We start from the raw sequence: 15,604 nt of genomic DNA on the forward strand, positions 1-15,604 counted from the left end.
CCTGATCTCACGGCTTATGAGTTAAAGCCCCGCGTCGGGCTCTGTGCTGACAGCTCAGAGTCTGGAGCCTCTTCAGATTCTGTGTCTTTCTCTCTCTCTCTCTGTCCCTCCCTTGCTCACATTCTGTCTCTCTCAAAAATAAATAAAAACATTAAAAAAATTAAAAAAAAAAAAAAAGAAAAAGAAAAAGCATGCGATGAAGCAGCAAGACCTAAATTCTTGTCTAAAATCAGCCGCTGGCAATCTATGTGACCCTGAGGACGTCACGTCCTACATCTCAGGAGGCTCAGGACAGGTCTAGGGACGACTTTCGGGGCGGTGGCCCTCACTGGGGAGTTTCTAGTAGAAAGGGCTGCCGGCCGCCAGAACGAGACCAGGCACGATCTGCACTTGGCGATCAGGGCCTCAAGATCGCGGCACCTGGGGTCAGTAGGCTACACGGCTCCCAGGCGACGAACAGCTTACGGGGCTCCCCTAGGCCTCCAGCCGGCTTGGAGAAGGCGTGTTCGCGCCCGGGGATGAGCCGGAGCAGAAGGCCGGCTCCCGCCTCGGGTGGGAAGGACCAGCGGCTCGGTTCCCGCCCGGCGGCTCCAGGTAGAGAGAGGGGGATGGCTGGGCGTGGCTGTCACAAAGCCACCGGAAGCGCATCCTTTCTTTTCCGGTTGGGCCCGGTCCACAGAGCCCAAAATGGCGAGTCAGGGTACGGGGTCAGGGAGCTAGAGGGATCAAGTGGGGGACCGGTCCTCCCAAGGCCCCGCGCTCCGGAGCTCGGAGCTCCACTCTCCAGGCCCGGAGAGGAGCGGGAAGCGGGCGCCTCCTCCCCTAGGGCGGCGGGGAGGCCTGTCGACCTTGCAGCCGAGCCGAGGAAGAGGGAAGTGGCGTCCGCGGAAGCCAGAGCTGGGCGGAGGTAATGGAGAAGCCGCGTCGCCCCTGGGATTCGGTCCGGCGCGCTCCCGGCGCTGCGGGGCGGCACGTGCCAGTGGCAGCCCCCTCCCCCCCGCCCCCCGGCGACGAGCAGGGGCGGGGCCGGCAGCCTCCCGCGGCGCGCGCCGCTGGGTCCCAGCCCCGCGGCGGCTCGGCCCGGCCGGTCCTCGGGCTCCGGCCGCCGCGTCCCGCCTCCGCAAGCAACCTCTTTGTCCCCCAGGTGCGCGTGCAACCCAGGGATGCTCCCCGGGCACCTTTGGGGGCCGGCCACCCGCGGAGCGCTCCAGGGCGCGTTTGCGGTCGGGCCCGAGGGCGTCTCGGACTCGTGGTGGGGGTGGTGCAGCGGTGTCTCCGCTGCGCTCCGCGAGACTTCCGCGTTTCCTCCGGCTGGTGGTTGGGTCGCCGGAGGAAGGGGCATCCCAGCCTCAAAGACGTTAGCTTCTAGTAACCTAGAAATAGAGGAGGCGCTCCCCCCCCCCCCCCCCCCCCCGTACCCTCTGAGCCTGGATAGGCAGCAGGGAACCAAGCTTTTGTTTGAATGCCCGTGGCATCCTCAAAAGAACTTTGTTGTTTCTGCTGGCATACCTCGGGGAAAATCGGTCTCTCAAGGCCACCCTTAGCCCTACTTAAAGATCTATACGACCCTGACCCTGAGGAAATGTAAAGTCAAGAGAAGGGCTACCTTTACTAGGACCCTTCCTGTCTCAGAAGAGCCTTAATCATCACCCTTTCTTTTTCTATGTTTACAAGCCGACATTGTATTTAGTAAACAGGGCCGACTTGGCTTTCCAGTAAAGTAAGCAAAAAACGAATACACAGGTCCAGAATTGCACCGTGCCCTTAAGTCTTCCCAAAAAGTACCCCCCAAAATGTTGACATCTGGTTGCTCAGTTGGGGGTATTTGCTGAGGGGAGTAAGGTTATTTTTTTCCCCTAAATGCTTTACTTCTTTCTGATCGGGTTGTCTCAGTTCTCCTGCCAGTATTAATACAACGGGAAGGAGAATATCAAATGTTCCACGAAGTAAAGGTTTCAGTCTTCTAAGAGGATGAAGGGGCAAAGAAGTTGTTTCCACCTAACTAAAGACAAAAGACTGGGATGATTTGTTAATGTTTAGAGAAACTTGGACATGCCCTGTTTGTGAAGATAGGACAGCAAGCACACAGATTATTGGCTACTCTCAAAGCTCTTTTTAGTGAGTGGGTGCCAATATTTTCACCCACCAGCCTTTCCTCGACCTTTAACAAAACAAGGAAAGTTATTGGGGCGCTTGGGTGGCTCAGTCGGTTGAGCGTCTGACTTCAGCTCAGGTCGTGATCTCGTGGTTTGTGGGTTCGAGCCCCGTGTCCGGCTCTGTGCTGACAGCTGAGCCTGGAGCCTGCTTCCGATTCTGTGTCTCCCTGTCTCTGCCCTTCCCCTGCTCGCGCTCTGTCTCTGTCTCTCAAAAATAAACATTAAAAATTTTTTTTTCAAAAAGGAAAGTTATCAATTGACATTTGCTTTTTCTGAGCCTTGCTTTGTGTCAAAGCTGAGTAAGAGAAAAAAAGAGAGAAATGTGCATCCTGAAGTAATCTGTGATCACGAGTGTTCTAATACGTGGCGGGTGATTTTAAAAGGGAGATTGGACAGGTTCTTTTCTGTTCATTCTTCTCTTATAACCGTAAATGGCAAGTAAATGTGTGCCATGTGGCTTTCTTCTTGACACGTACTTCTTTTCTCCCCTCCTTCAGTGCCCTTGAGAAGATCCGCTCATTGGTTTTATACCAAACCTGACAAGGCCTCAGTTGTCCAAGGCCCCAGGAGGATGTCACACATAGGAGTAAAACTGTTCCTAGAGCAGATGATGATGAGACATCTAGAGGTGAAGGCATGCTTGTACCCCCACGTGGAGGCTTTATGGGAGACTAAGGAGTCCGTGAAAGAACGCTCCGGTGAGAGGAAGAAATCCAGCCCACGAATGGACAGTCTTGGTCCCGAGAGCGCTCACCAGCACTTCCGGAGCTTCTATTACCATGAAGCACCTGGGCCGCACGAAGCTGTCAGCCAGCTTCAGGAATTATGCCACCAGTGGCTGAGGCCAGAGATCCACTCGAAGGAGCAGATCTTGGAACTGCTGGTGTTAGAGCAGTTCCTGACCATTCTGCCCAGGAGCACCCAGAGCTGGGTGCAGAAGTATCATCCACAGAGCATCAAGGAGGCTGTGGCCCTGGTAGAGCGCTTTCAGAGGGAACCTGGTGGAATAAGTGATGAGGTGAGAGGATTCCTTACATGTACAATAAAATAGGGTAAAGGTGGATATATCTAGGAGGGGGGAATGGGGTGGATTAGGCCACTCTTCTGTTCCTTTAGGACAGCTAGTCAGGGTCTGGAGTCACAGGCGGGCAGCAGTCACAGAGGGCAGGTTTCAGAGTTCTGGCCATCTTTCTGGGCCTTAGAAAAAAGAAATGCCTTTTGCCCTTTTTCGGGCCGTGGTGAACTAGAGTTGGTGGGCCTAGTCTGGCATGGCCAAGGAGAGAGGACTTGAGTTCGTGGAGGCAGAGAAATAAAAGGCAAGACCGAGTAGGCAAAGGAGGAAAAATCCGGGGGAAAAATGCACAGCACTTAGCAAAGGAGAGAGAGGGTGGTTAATAGAAGTATCAATCAGCTCTGGGAGGACTGAAGGAAGAGGAGAAATGGAAAGGAAAAAGTGAAACAAGGATCCAGAAAGAAGAAAAATGACTAGAAAAAAAAAAAAAGGGACAATGCCACCAGGGGAGTGGACAGAATCAGGATGCTGAAGGGTAGTGCCCTGTCTGGTGGGTGCACGTATCTCTGGGCCAGAAGAAAAGACCTTCCGTCACTCTCCCTTAGTGGTCTACCCTTGGCCTTGCTGGGGAGTGGGGAATCAGGATATGCCCTAGGGGGAAGGCAGCACCCTTCCTTTCCATGGGGATCCCGCCTTGAGGAACACAAGGCAGGGTCTATTTTTGGTGTCTCTCTAAACTGGATCCTACGGAGGGAGGTTAGAGTCCAAATTTTCCCCCGGTTTTTCCTCTCCCGCATCCCCTTTCTCCATGACATCCTTCCCTGGCCATGAGAGGATTGGAAAAAATCTGAGAATCTTTTTTTTTTTTAATCCAACTCATTATTATTTAGAGAAAAACTCAGAAGATAGAAATGCCCTTGGATGAGGATCCATGTCCAGAAAGCAAGCTCGTGAAGGCAGCCTGCCCCCACCCTGCTCGTGGCCTGTGTGGCTGGAGGCTGGCAGCAGTCACAGCTCATTTCATGTTACACTAATTTCCCCCAACGATGTATATGGTTCTCTGGGAGGAAATGGTGATGCAATATCGCTTTAGGTTTTTTGTTACTTCCTTGAGTGCCACGCCCTTTCCTGAATCTGGGCTCTCTTGTTCATCCCTCCGCCACCACCCCGAAACCAAAAGTAAGTTCTGTGCTAATGAGGATGGGGATTATTTCTAGGTCACAGCCCATGATCGGGGAAAGGAGGCAGTGCCCTTGGGAGGAACAGCAGTGGCCCCAGGCTTTAAGTGGAAGCCCGCAGAGCCCCAACCAATGGGTGTGTTCCAGAAAGAATGTTGGAATACATACCGGGTACTACAGGAACAGCTGGGCTGGAATACTCACAAAGAAACCCAGCCTGTATATGAAAGAGGTGAGGAGCTTCATAATAATTCTCTTCTCCTGGGAGCTGTGACGGTAACCGGTTCAGCTGGAACGTCATGGGAATTTGCCAGGTGCCCAGCCGGGCCGGCTGTTCAGACGTCTCTCAAGTTGGGAGTACAGTAGGCTAACGGTGGGCGGCGGTGAGGGTCAGCTTGGCGTACAGAAATGTCCAAACCATAGAACCCTGGTATTGATGGCGTGGACCTTGCTCCTTAGAAATTTGAGAGGAGAGAAGACGGAACAGGGACGGAGGGATCATCTCACACGTCTTATGTCAGGGAAGAAACTGGGGTCAGAAATAGATTGTCATGACAGAACGGGGGGGCGGGGGGAAGAGTGGCGCACCGGGAAGAAACACAGTATGAGACACACCATCTGCACTAGAGGACCCAGGCCTTTCGTTTTCAACCACCTCAAATTCTTGCCCACCCCAGTAAACGATGTATTTGGTGAGAGGGAAAAAAAACATAATGGCTTTCCTTTTGTCAAGTTCTCTCATGAAATCTGGGGGAACACTCAACCGGGGAACCGGTTCTTTGGAGTGGTGGATATTTGGTTCTTATTGACAAGGAGAAGGCCACTCTGGCACCACACACACACTTGTGAAGGTGAGCCATCTTTACTGAAGGACTCCTGATGTTCTGTGGTGTAGAAATCAACTCAGGGTATTTGTGAACCTAAAAGAGAGAAATTTTCTCTGGCTCTTTTCCATCCACAGCGCTGCCTGCTCAACAGATTCTAGCCTTTTCTGAGCAGAAAAGCACCCCAAACTGGAAGATGGCGTCTGAGCTCATCTTGCCTGAGTTCCAGGTGAGCTGTACTTTCCAGCTTTCTCAGGCAGCCTGAACATGGCCTTGTCTGTGCTTTTCTCTGCTGCCCATGACCCACAGTGCTCGGCGGGTGCTCTGAGGCGTGTTAGCCTCGGATGTTCACCTCTAGGTAACTAGGCTGGGCACGGTGGCGACCGGGCCCTGCCCACGCTGCTTCCCGATCTCTGGCTTTTTCCTTTCCTGCCATCTCACCTTTTTCCCTCTAAATCTTAATACTCTTCTTTGGTGACTGGCCTGCTGTGTAATTCAGAAATGAGTGAAAGGGCGGCTTCTATAGTGGCAAGTACTGAACCCAAACCCATTCTTTTCTTTAGAGCTTGTTGACATTTGAAGATGTGGCCGTGTCTTTTTCTGAGGAAGAGTGGAAATTACTGGACCCTGCTCAGAAGATCCTTTACAATGATGTCATGCAGGAAAACTACGAGACTGTCATCTCTCTAGGTAAAGATTCTTCCTTTCCTTTGTGTGGAAGTTGAGTGATCTGGCCGCAGTTTGTGGAAAATCATCTCCTATGGGGGAGTCCCAGTGTTCCAGTAGCTGCTTGGGTCTCAACTGGATGGTGTGGGGGAAAGGAAAGACATATCCGGATCATTCCAAATAGATCCTGACTACAGTCATGTCTCCCCGTCTTCTGCTCTCACCGTCCTGGTCTAAGCTGCCATCATCCCTGACCGTGTCTGCTTCAGCAGCATGGGACTTCCCTTCCCCATACTGCTTCACGGGCGCGCCTGGCGCTTCCTTCTCAGCTTCCTCCTTGTGTGTCTACTTACAACCATAGGAGACTAGAAAGAAGGTACTGAGTCTAAGATTCTGCCCATTTAAACACCTGGAGTAAATGAAAGTATGAAAGAGTCATTCACTCTCCCTGAAAGTAATCTGGCATTATGATAGTAGTCCATGACCTCAAGGTTTTCTTCTCAGAACATTATTGTTAACCCCCTAAACTTGAAGTAATCTGTTTAGAACAGTGGGGAAAATCGCAGACCCAGGGTCCCCAAGAGTTCAAGGACAATCTTGGAGGGTCTCCTGCAGGTAAGTATATACATGGGAAGGGGAGAAATGTTCTTTGATAAGAACCTTTACAGGAGATTAATATCCCAAGATTCTACTCCTGTGTATTTTTTTTTAATTTTTTTTTTAACGTTTATTTATTTTTGAGACAGAGAGAGACAGAGCATTAACAGGGGAGGGGCAGAGAGAGAGGGAGACACAGAATCCGAAGCAGGCTCCGGGCTCTGAGCTGTCAGCACAGAGCCCGACGCGGGGCTCGAACTCACGGACCGTGAGATCATGACCTGAGCCGAAGTCGGACACTTAACCGACCGAGCCACCCAGGTGCCCCTACTCCTGTGTATTTTTAACGGAACTTCTTACTAAGATAATTGTAGATTCACATGCAGATTTAAAGCGTAATACAAAGAGAAGCTGTGTACAGACACTTTACCCAGTTTCCCTCAATGATAACTTTTGCAACAGTATCATATGATATTACAACCAGGATATTGATATTGATATAGTCTTCTGACCTTCATATTTTCAGTTTGTGTTGATTTGTGTGTGTATTTAGTTCTGAAAGTTTTATTACAAGTGTAAGTTTGCATATTCACCGCTGCAGTCAAGATACTGGACAGTTACATTACCACAAAGGCCTTTCTTTTTTTTAAAAAAAAGTTTATTTTGAGAGAGAGAGCACGCAAGCGCGTATGCACAAGCCAGGGGGAGGGGCAGAGAGAGAGGGAGAGAGGGAATCCCAAGCAGGCTCTGCACTGACAGAGGCTGGGGCTCATACCCCAAGAACCTTGAAGCCCATGACCTGAGCCTAGATCAAGAGTTGGATGCTTAACTGACTGAGCCACCCAGGCGCCCCACCACAAGGACCTTCTTGTTGCCCTTTTAGAACCACACACACTTGTCTCCTACATCTCACCCCATCACTGACCCATGCCAACTGCTGATCCGTTCCACATTTCTAAAATTTTGCCATCTCAAAATGTCATATGAATAGAATCATAAAGTGTGTGACTCTTCGGCATTAGCTTTTTTCATTCAGAATAAATCCCCGGAAATTGATCTAAATTGTTGTGTGTATCATAGTTGCTTTTTTTTTTTTTTTTAACACTACTGACTAGCACACCATGATACTGAGAGAACGCGGTTTGTTTAACCATTCATCATTGAAAAGATATCTTTGCAGTCTTCGAATGAAGCTGTCATGAGCATTTATGTACAGGATGTTTTACAGAGATACGTTTGCATGTCTCTGGAGTAAATGTCTTAACAGTGCAATTGCTGGTTCATATGGTAATTACATATTTAATTTCACAAGAATGTGCCCGACTGTTTCCCTGTGGTGGCTGTAGCATTTCACATTCCCCACCAGCAATGAATGAGTGATCTAGTTTCTCCTTATCCTTGCCAGTGTTTGGTTTGTCTCCATTTTATTTTTGCCATTCTGATAGGTATGTAGTGTTCTCTCATTGTGGTTTGGGGTTTGCGTTTCCCTAGTGGCCAGCGATGTTTTATAGATTTTCATGTGCTTTTTTGCCATCTGTGTATTCTCTTCAGTGAAATGTCTTTTACCCGTATTTTAATTGGATTCTTTTTTAATTGTTGAGTTTTGAGAGTTTTATATATATATACATATATATATATATATACACATATATATTTTTATGAACAAAGTCTTTTCTTAATGTTTGTTTATTTTTGAGAGAGAGAGAGAGAGAGAACATGCATGTGCGCAGGGGAGGGGCAGAGAGAGAAGTGGGCTCTGTGCTGATAGCAGAGAGCCCGACGTGGGGCTCAAACTCGTGAACTGTGAGATCATGACCTGAACCCAAGTTGGACACTTAACCAACTGAGCCCCCCATGTGCCCCTGTAAACAAAGTGTTTTTTTTTTTAATGTTTATTTATTTTGAGAGAGAGTGTGTGCAGGTCTGCGTGAGTAGGGAGGGGCAGAGAGAGAATCCCAAGCAGGCTCTGCGCTGTCAGTACAGAGCCCAACACCACTGACTAGGGACTTGACCCCATAAACCCTGGGACCAAGACCTGAGCCGAAATGAAGAGTCATGCCCAACTGACTGAGCTACCTAGGTGCCCCGAGAGTGTTTTATATATTATAGATTCTAGCGCTTTGTTGAATATGCAGATTGTAAATAGTTTCTCCTGTATAATGTATAATGTCTTTTCAATCTTCTTCCTAGGGGCTTCTATAGAGCAAAAGTTTTTCATTTTGATGAGGACCAAGTTTTTATTTAAAAAAAATGTTACTTAATGTTTATTTATTTTTGAGAGAGAGAGAGACAGACAGAGCATGAGCAGGGAGGGGCAGAGAGTGGGGAGACACAGAATCCGAAGCAGGCTCCAGGCTCCGAGCTGTTCGCACAGAGCCCGACCTGGGGCTCAAACCCACAGACCATGAGATCATGACCTGAACTGAAGTCGGACGCTTAGCCGACTGAGCCACCCAGGTGCCCCAATGAGGACCAACTTTTTAAAGACTTTTTATTTATTTAAGTAATCTCTACACTCAACATGGGGCTCATCCTCATGGCCTTGAGATCAACAGTCACATACTCCACCAACTGAACCAGCCAGCTGCCCCATGAGGACCAATTTCTCATTTTTTCCTTTTATACGTTGTATTTTTGGTGTCAAAGCTAGAACTCTGACTAACCCTAGATCCTCCACTGAATTGTCTTTGCACTTTTCTCAAAGATCAGTTGGGTATATTTGTATGTATCTATTCTGTTCCGTTGAGCTCTTTGTTCCTCTGCCAACAGTGTACTGTCTTGGTAACTGTAGCCATATAATACAAAAGACTTAATATCTGTCAAGTAGACGGATTCTTCCCCCTTTATTCTTGTTTGTAAAATAAAATTTTATTTTAGCCCTTTTAGGGCCTATGTCTTTCCACGTAAATTTCAGAGTAAGCTTATCAATGTCTACAAGAAACTTTGTTGGGATTTTGCTAGAAATTACATTAAACCTACGTATTAGTTTGAGGAGGATTGGTATCTTTACTATGTTGACATTTTTTTTGATCAGTGAACATAGTCTCTATTTATTTAGGTCTTTGATTTCTTTCATCAACTTTCTGTAATTTTCAGTGCACAGATCCTCTGAATGTTGTGTGAAGTACGTGCCAAAGCATTTCATTTTCATTGGAGTATTTGGAGATGGTATTGTTTTTAATTTTGGTTTCTTGCACTCTCTTCATACAGGGATGCCACTGATTGTGTATTTTGATCTTGTCTTCTGCGACCCTACTAACTCAGTTATTATTTCTAAGAGTTATTTTGTAGATCCCTTGAGATTCTTATACCTAGGTCATCACATTATCCGCAGTGCCTTTTGATTTCTTTTTCTTGCCTTAACTTTTTCTTGCCTTAGTTGGAATAGCTCCAACTTCCTGCTGTGTTGAATAAAAGTGGGAAGAGTAGACACCCTTGCCTTGTCCCCAGTCTTTTGGAAACATTAAGTCTTTCACCATCACCTGTTAATGTTAGTATGGTTTTTTTTGTTGTTCATACTCTTTTATCAAGTCAATACAATTCCTAACTTAGTGTTTTTATCATGAATGGATGGGGGGATTTGTCAAATACTTTTCTGTGTCCGCTGATAGGAGTATGATCCTTAAATGCTTGTTGATATGGTATGTTATGTTGATTGATTTCACATGTTGAGCCAGTTTTGCCTACTTGCAATAAATCCTTCTTGATCACGGTATATAATGCTTACATATTTTTGTATTCAGTTTGCCAATATTCTGTTCAGGATTTTTGCATTTAAGTTCACGGGGGATGTTAGTCTGTAGTTTCTTTTTTAGTACTGACTTGATATGATTTTGCTGTCAGGGTAATACTGGCCTTATAAAAAGAGTTGGGTAGTATTTCCTCCTCTTTTCTGGAAGAAATTGTATGACATTGGTGTTAATTCTATAAATATTTGGTAGAACCCTCCAGTAACACCATATGGGCCTGGATTTGGAGGAGACCTAGTTCAACTATGAATTCACTTTGTAATGGTGATGGTGCTGTTCAGATGATCTATTTCGTGTTGGTTGGTCTAGTTTGTGGTTTTGAGGAACTGCTTCATTTTTTCCCAACTTTTAAAAGACACGAATATAAGGCTGTTTATGGTATTTTCTTACCATTGTTTTAGTTGCTGCAGAATGTGTAGTGATGGACCCGATTTCCTTCCTGACATTGGTGATTTGGGTTTCCTCTCCTTTTATTTTTGTCAGTTGTGATAGAGGTTTCTCAATTTTACCAATTGCTTTGAAGAACAAGCCCTTTGGTGGTGACTTTTGCTCCGATCTTTATTATTTCCTTTTTCAACTTGCTTTGGGTTTACTTTAGTTTTTTTCTCTAGTCTGTTGAGGTGGAAACCCAGAGTATTGATTGGAGACCTTTCTCCTTTAGTGTTGGAAGTGCTTAGGGCTATGCCTTTTCCTCTGAGTGCCACGTATTTTAATATATTATAATTTCATTTTCATTCGACTGTGTCTTTTTACATTTTCTTGGAGACTTTCTCTTTGAACCACAGAACTTTCAGACGTGTATTATTTCATTTCCACATATTTTTAGATTTTCCTCTTTCTGTTTTTGATTTCTGGTCTGATTCCATTTTTGTCAGATTGCCTCTTGTCACTGTTGTGAGAAGTTGTGATTTTTTTTTTTTTGTTCTTGCTCCAACGGGTGATTTTTGATTGTATCCTGATCATTTTATCTATTACGTTAGGAGAGTCTGGGTCACGTTTCAATATTTTAATTTAATGAGCAGTCCCCCTATTTTCGTTTAGCACATAGGTTCTTTGCTGCTTTTGTGGGTTATGCTTCCAGTGACAGTTTAATTTTCAGAGGCTTCACAGTGTTATTGTGGTTTCCTTGGTTTTCGTGTTCCTGCCAGGGCTCCCATGTGTGCCTGCTGGTGTTGCTTGAGGGGGAGGAAGGTATTTCGGAGGACAGAGTGCCTCTCTGTGGGAAAAGGGGAATCTCAGACCCTCAGGGATGAAGAGGCTTTCTGGGCCAGGCCACTGTGGCTAGGTGCCTCTTGCTAGTTCTGCCTGCCCACTTTGGAGTCTCCTAGCTGGGGTTCTGATGTTGGCAGGCTTCCCATTCAGACCGGTGCAGGGATAAGCCTATCCAGGCAGCCTTCTGTTGCTAGGTTGACGGTGGGAAAACACTAGATCAGGGTTGCCATCTTCTGGTGGGTGTGGGGACGTAAGACACTCTGCTGTGTTACTCTGCTAGTCCTGGGAGCCCAAACCATTTTGCATTCTTTTTAGCATCTTTTAGAACTCTCTGTTGGTTGTGGCTTGCATTCTTTAACTGGTTCGTTATTGTGCCTAGCCAGGAGGATCCGGAGGAAATGCGTCTATGCCATTTGCCCGTATCGGACCAGGAATCACTTGTTCCCGTGTTTTTGAAAAAGCAGTCATCATAGATTTTTCTCTCCATTCCTATAGTTTTCTTGTTCTGGGACACAGACGGCTGACTCTTCTGTTTATTCCAACAGGGTTAAAGCTCAAAAATGACACTGGAAATGACCAACCTATATCTGTTTCTGCATTAGAAATACAAGCGTCAGGACGCAAAGTGTTAAGAAAGGCCAGAATGAAAGTTGCCCAGAAAACAACAGGCAAAGAAAATCACGGTGCTACACGTAGGCTGCGGAAACGGCATCGAGCTTTCCTAGGGAGGAAAAGAAAGAAACTTTCAACTTGTAAACAAGAGCTTCCAAAACAAATGGATCTTCATGGGAAAGGCCATGCAGGAGAGAAACCTTTTAAGTGTCAGGAATGTGAGAAAAGCTTCAGGGTTAGCTCTGACCTTATTAAGCACCAGAGAATTCACACTGAAGAGAAACCCTACAAATGTCAACAGTGTGATAAGAGGTTTAGATGGAGTTCAGATCTTAATAAGCACTTAATGGCACACCAAGGAATAAAACCCTACAGATGCTCATGGTGTGGCAAAAGCTTCAGTCACAATACAAATCTACACACACACCTAAGAATTCACACAGGGGAGAAGCCCTTTAAATGTTATGAATGTGGGAAGAGATTCATTCAGAACTCTCACCTTATTAAACACCAGAGAACCCACACGGGTGAGCAGCCGTATACCTGCAGCGTATGCCGGAGAAGCTTCAGCAGGCGGTCAAGCCTCCTCAGACACCAGAAGCTCCACAGGGGAAGGGAAGCCTGTCCAGGGTCTCCGGTCTGAAGAAAATCACCGTACGGCTCTTGACCCCAGAGACGATGAAAGAGTGTAAAACTGTGAGGCACCCACGATAAAGAATTTGTCACCAACGGGACATTTTGGAGGGGTACACGCCATACGTCACAGAAAGGAGTCTAAGCTGTCTCTCTCGTTCAGCATCGTATCTTCAGCGCCTGGCACGAGACTGATACACAACGAGTACTTGCTAAATAAACGAGTGGAAATACAGCTATCAAATACCTATAGTTACCTACTCCTCTCTCTCTCTGTGTATCTGTCTGGTTACCCAGCTTCCCCACCCTCTGTGATCTAAATTCTGCAAGTATCGGGTGCTCAGCAAATATGTGAGAGTCTTGGGTCCTACTCTCATCCTCTCTCGGGAGAGGTGGAAAAGAAGAGTATTCAGGTCCTCCGAAGGGAGCTCAGAGAAAATTATTAAGCCGGACAGAGTTTCTGTGGCTAGCATTCTGTCGACAGGAACAACCAAGCCCAGGGCTGAGGGAACTTTATTCTGCAACAGGAAAGTGCCCCCATTCCAGCAGCCTCCCCACTGAGCCCTCGCCGCCACAGTGTTTTCTGTCACGGAATCCCAAGCTGCAGGGGAAGGCCTTAATGCCAGCACAGACCTAGGGACCTTGCAAGCACTTGATATCTCTCCTGCCGCTCCTCTCAGCATTGAGGTACATAGAATGAAACGATGATGGAGGCAGTCTGGGCCCTCATCCCTTAATTTGTCTCTTTGTGGAAAGCCCAGGGCCGTGGTAAATGGCCTTTTTTTTTTGACTTTTCACTGTGTGAACTAGAAGCTTTCAGATTGGTGCCACACTGCTCCAGGGCCTAGAGGGAAGCCCATTTTTATGGAAGCTTAGCCACAACCCCATACACTTTGGATGCTCTGCAGGAAAGTCTGGACATTTTATAAAGTGATTTACTGAGAATGGCAAGGTGAGCCCTGTGGCCTTCATAGCCTTAGTGCACCTTGGATACCTGGAGGGAGACATGTCAGAGCAAAAGAAGGCCTGTGGCTTAGAGTGATGGCCCCAGTGAGAGCCAGGTCAGATGGAACCTGGTTTTTGAGGTTGGTGGTTTCTCTTCCTTCCCCATCAGCCCCAGGGCTTATCTCCTGAGAAGACCATGTGATGTCAAGGGAAGGGCAGGGAAGTTGGAAGACAGGGCATTATGGCTATGTCAGATCCTAGTTTAAGATGCTGGCCGAGGCTCCTACATATTTATTATTTCATAACATTTTACCTTTTAATAAAATGGAATGTTGTTTCGTATTAAACATTAAACAAAACTCCATTGTTACCGAATCACCCAGAGATGGCAAACAGTCACTTTTTTGGAATAGATATCTCCAGAGATTTTTTCCATCAAGAGACCCCTCTGAGCCTGCTATCGGGTTTGCGAAGTGGAGATAATAATTATGTACTCTCAGGGCTGCTGTGAGGATTAAATGAGATGTGAACATGCCTCACACTGATGGGCCACAGTGGGTGTTCCACAAACATTTGGAACATTTTTCCTTTGTCTTTCAGCTGGTAATTTTGAACATTTTTTAAAATGTTTTTAAACATTTTTTAAAGTTTATTTGAGAGAGAGAGAGCGAGCGGGAGTGGGGGAGGGGCGGAGAGAGAGGGAGACACAGAATCCAAATCAGGCCCCAGGTTCCAGGCTCCTGGCTTTGAGCTGTCAGCACAGAGCCCAACGCGGGGCTCAAACTCACGAACTATGAGATCGTGACCTGAGCCAAAGTCAGACGCTTAACCGATTGAGCCACCCAGGCGCCCTTTCCAAGTAGTTATTTAAAAATTTTTTTTTAACATTTATTTATTTTTGAGACAGAGAGCATGAACAGAGGAGGGTCAGAGAAAGAGGGAGACACAGAATCCGAAACAGGCTCCAGGCTCTGAGCTGTCAGCACCGAGCCTGACGTGGGGCTCGAACCCACGGACTGTGAGATCGTGACCTGAGCCGAAGTCGGACGCCCAACCGACTGAGCCACCCAGGCGCCCCCCCCCCCAGTAGTTATTTTAAAAAGAAAATCAATTTTGTCTACTTATCCAGCTTTTAAGCATTCTTAATTAATTAATGGTGTTTCCTTCATTCCCAGCTGTTTTATAAGTCTGCTAGTGGTGGTCAGAAGGGTAGCCTGGTATGACATTCCTTTCTAGAGATACTTCTCTCTAGTCATTGGGAAACAATAAACTAATGTCCCCATTCAGCTAGATATATTGCTAATGAGTAACAGAATCAAATAGACTAGATGCCCCCAGTTTGAGATACCTGCAGAGCGGGGAGGGGAGGTGATGGCTAGGGGTGGACTATTTGTGGACAGTATTTACACTATTAGGTGTATCCTCAAACTGATGGGAAAGGAAGGAAGTGACTGGAATGGCCACTGAAAAGAATGCAAGCACTAAGGCCAGAGAAGGTGATTTGGAAGGAAATAATCCCATCATGTTCCTGAAGGCTTGGAGACTGCCCCACCATCCCTTCCAGAACCATCTGAGATTGTGCCCTTGGAATTAAGGGGAAATTCAACTTTTTGCAGAGGGCAGTCACTGTGTGAATGTGTTTGGTACCATCCTGGACACCTACTGTTGTATCACTGTTCAAAGGACCTTTATTAATGTAGCATTTAGAAAGAGGAGATTGACTCAAAAATTGAAGGAAGTGCTGTATCAATGGAGCAAGCAGTTACTGGCCATTTAAGAGATTCCTCAAAATTCCTGAAAATGAGTCAGCATAAAGCCTCCATGTTCATCAAGTTGCCAAAATCTGTTATAAAACCTGTTAGCTTGAAAGCTCATCTTGGAGGTCCTCGTCTGTGCTGGCATCCCCAGGAGAGGTCAAAACCAGGAAACATGGGTCCTGTTTTAGAGATCAGTTATTGAAGGCAAGTGGCAGGCAGGCCTTTAGGTGCAAATGGGCAGAAACAGGAAGAGAATTGATTTC

At 46.7% G+C, this 15,604-nt stretch overlaps 1 protein-coding gene across 3 annotated transcripts; it reads left to right on the plus strand.

Moving 5' to 3' along the window:
- Positions 1-651: 651 nt before the first annotated feature.
- Positions 652-13,959, plus strand: ZNF75D (zinc finger protein 75D). Of its 3 annotated transcripts, none has more exons than XM_058712444.1 (6): positions 653-907; positions 2,654-3,174; positions 4,386-4,578; positions 5,308-5,399; positions 5,734-5,860; positions 11,940-13,959. In XM_058712444.1, exons 2-6 carry the CDS (start codon positions 2,728-2,730, stop codon positions 12,647-12,649), a joined length of 1,569 nt encoding a protein of 522 aa, XP_058568427.1. In that variant the 5' UTR covers positions 653-907; positions 2,654-2,727; the 3' UTR covers positions 12,650-13,959. The 3 variants fall into 3 exon arrangements, with proteins under 3 accessions (XP_058568429.1, XP_058568427.1, XP_058568428.1); XM_058712445.1 differs by lacking the exon at positions 653-907 and adding an exon at positions 1,001-1,144; XM_058712446.1 differs by lacking the exons at positions 4,386-4,578; positions 5,308-5,399 and having other exon boundaries at positions 652-907.
- Positions 13,960-15,604: the final 1,645 nt, after the last annotated feature.

This window comes from Neofelis nebulosa, chromosome X, assembly GCF_028018385.1.
Source record: "Neofelis nebulosa isolate mNeoNeb1 chromosome X, mNeoNeb1.pri, whole genome shotgun sequence".
In the NCBI taxonomy this organism is placed as follows: Eukaryota; Metazoa; Chordata; class Mammalia; order Carnivora; family Felidae; genus Neofelis; species Neofelis nebulosa.

Bases quoted from the DNA above. Each gene is read 5' to 3' on its own strand.
- ZNF75D (XM_058712444.1), top strand. From the start codon at position 2,728: ATGTCACACATAGGAGTAAAACTGTTCCTAGAGCAGATGATGATGAGA. The intron at 5,400-5,733 runs GTGAGCTGTACT...TCTTTTCTTTAG, and splicing joins TCATCTTGCCTGAGTTCCAG to AGCTTGTTGACATTTGAAGA. The intron at 5,861-11,939 runs GTAAAGATTCTT...TTATTCCAACAG, and splicing joins CGAGACTGTCATCTCTCTAG to GGTTAAAGCTCAAAAATGAC.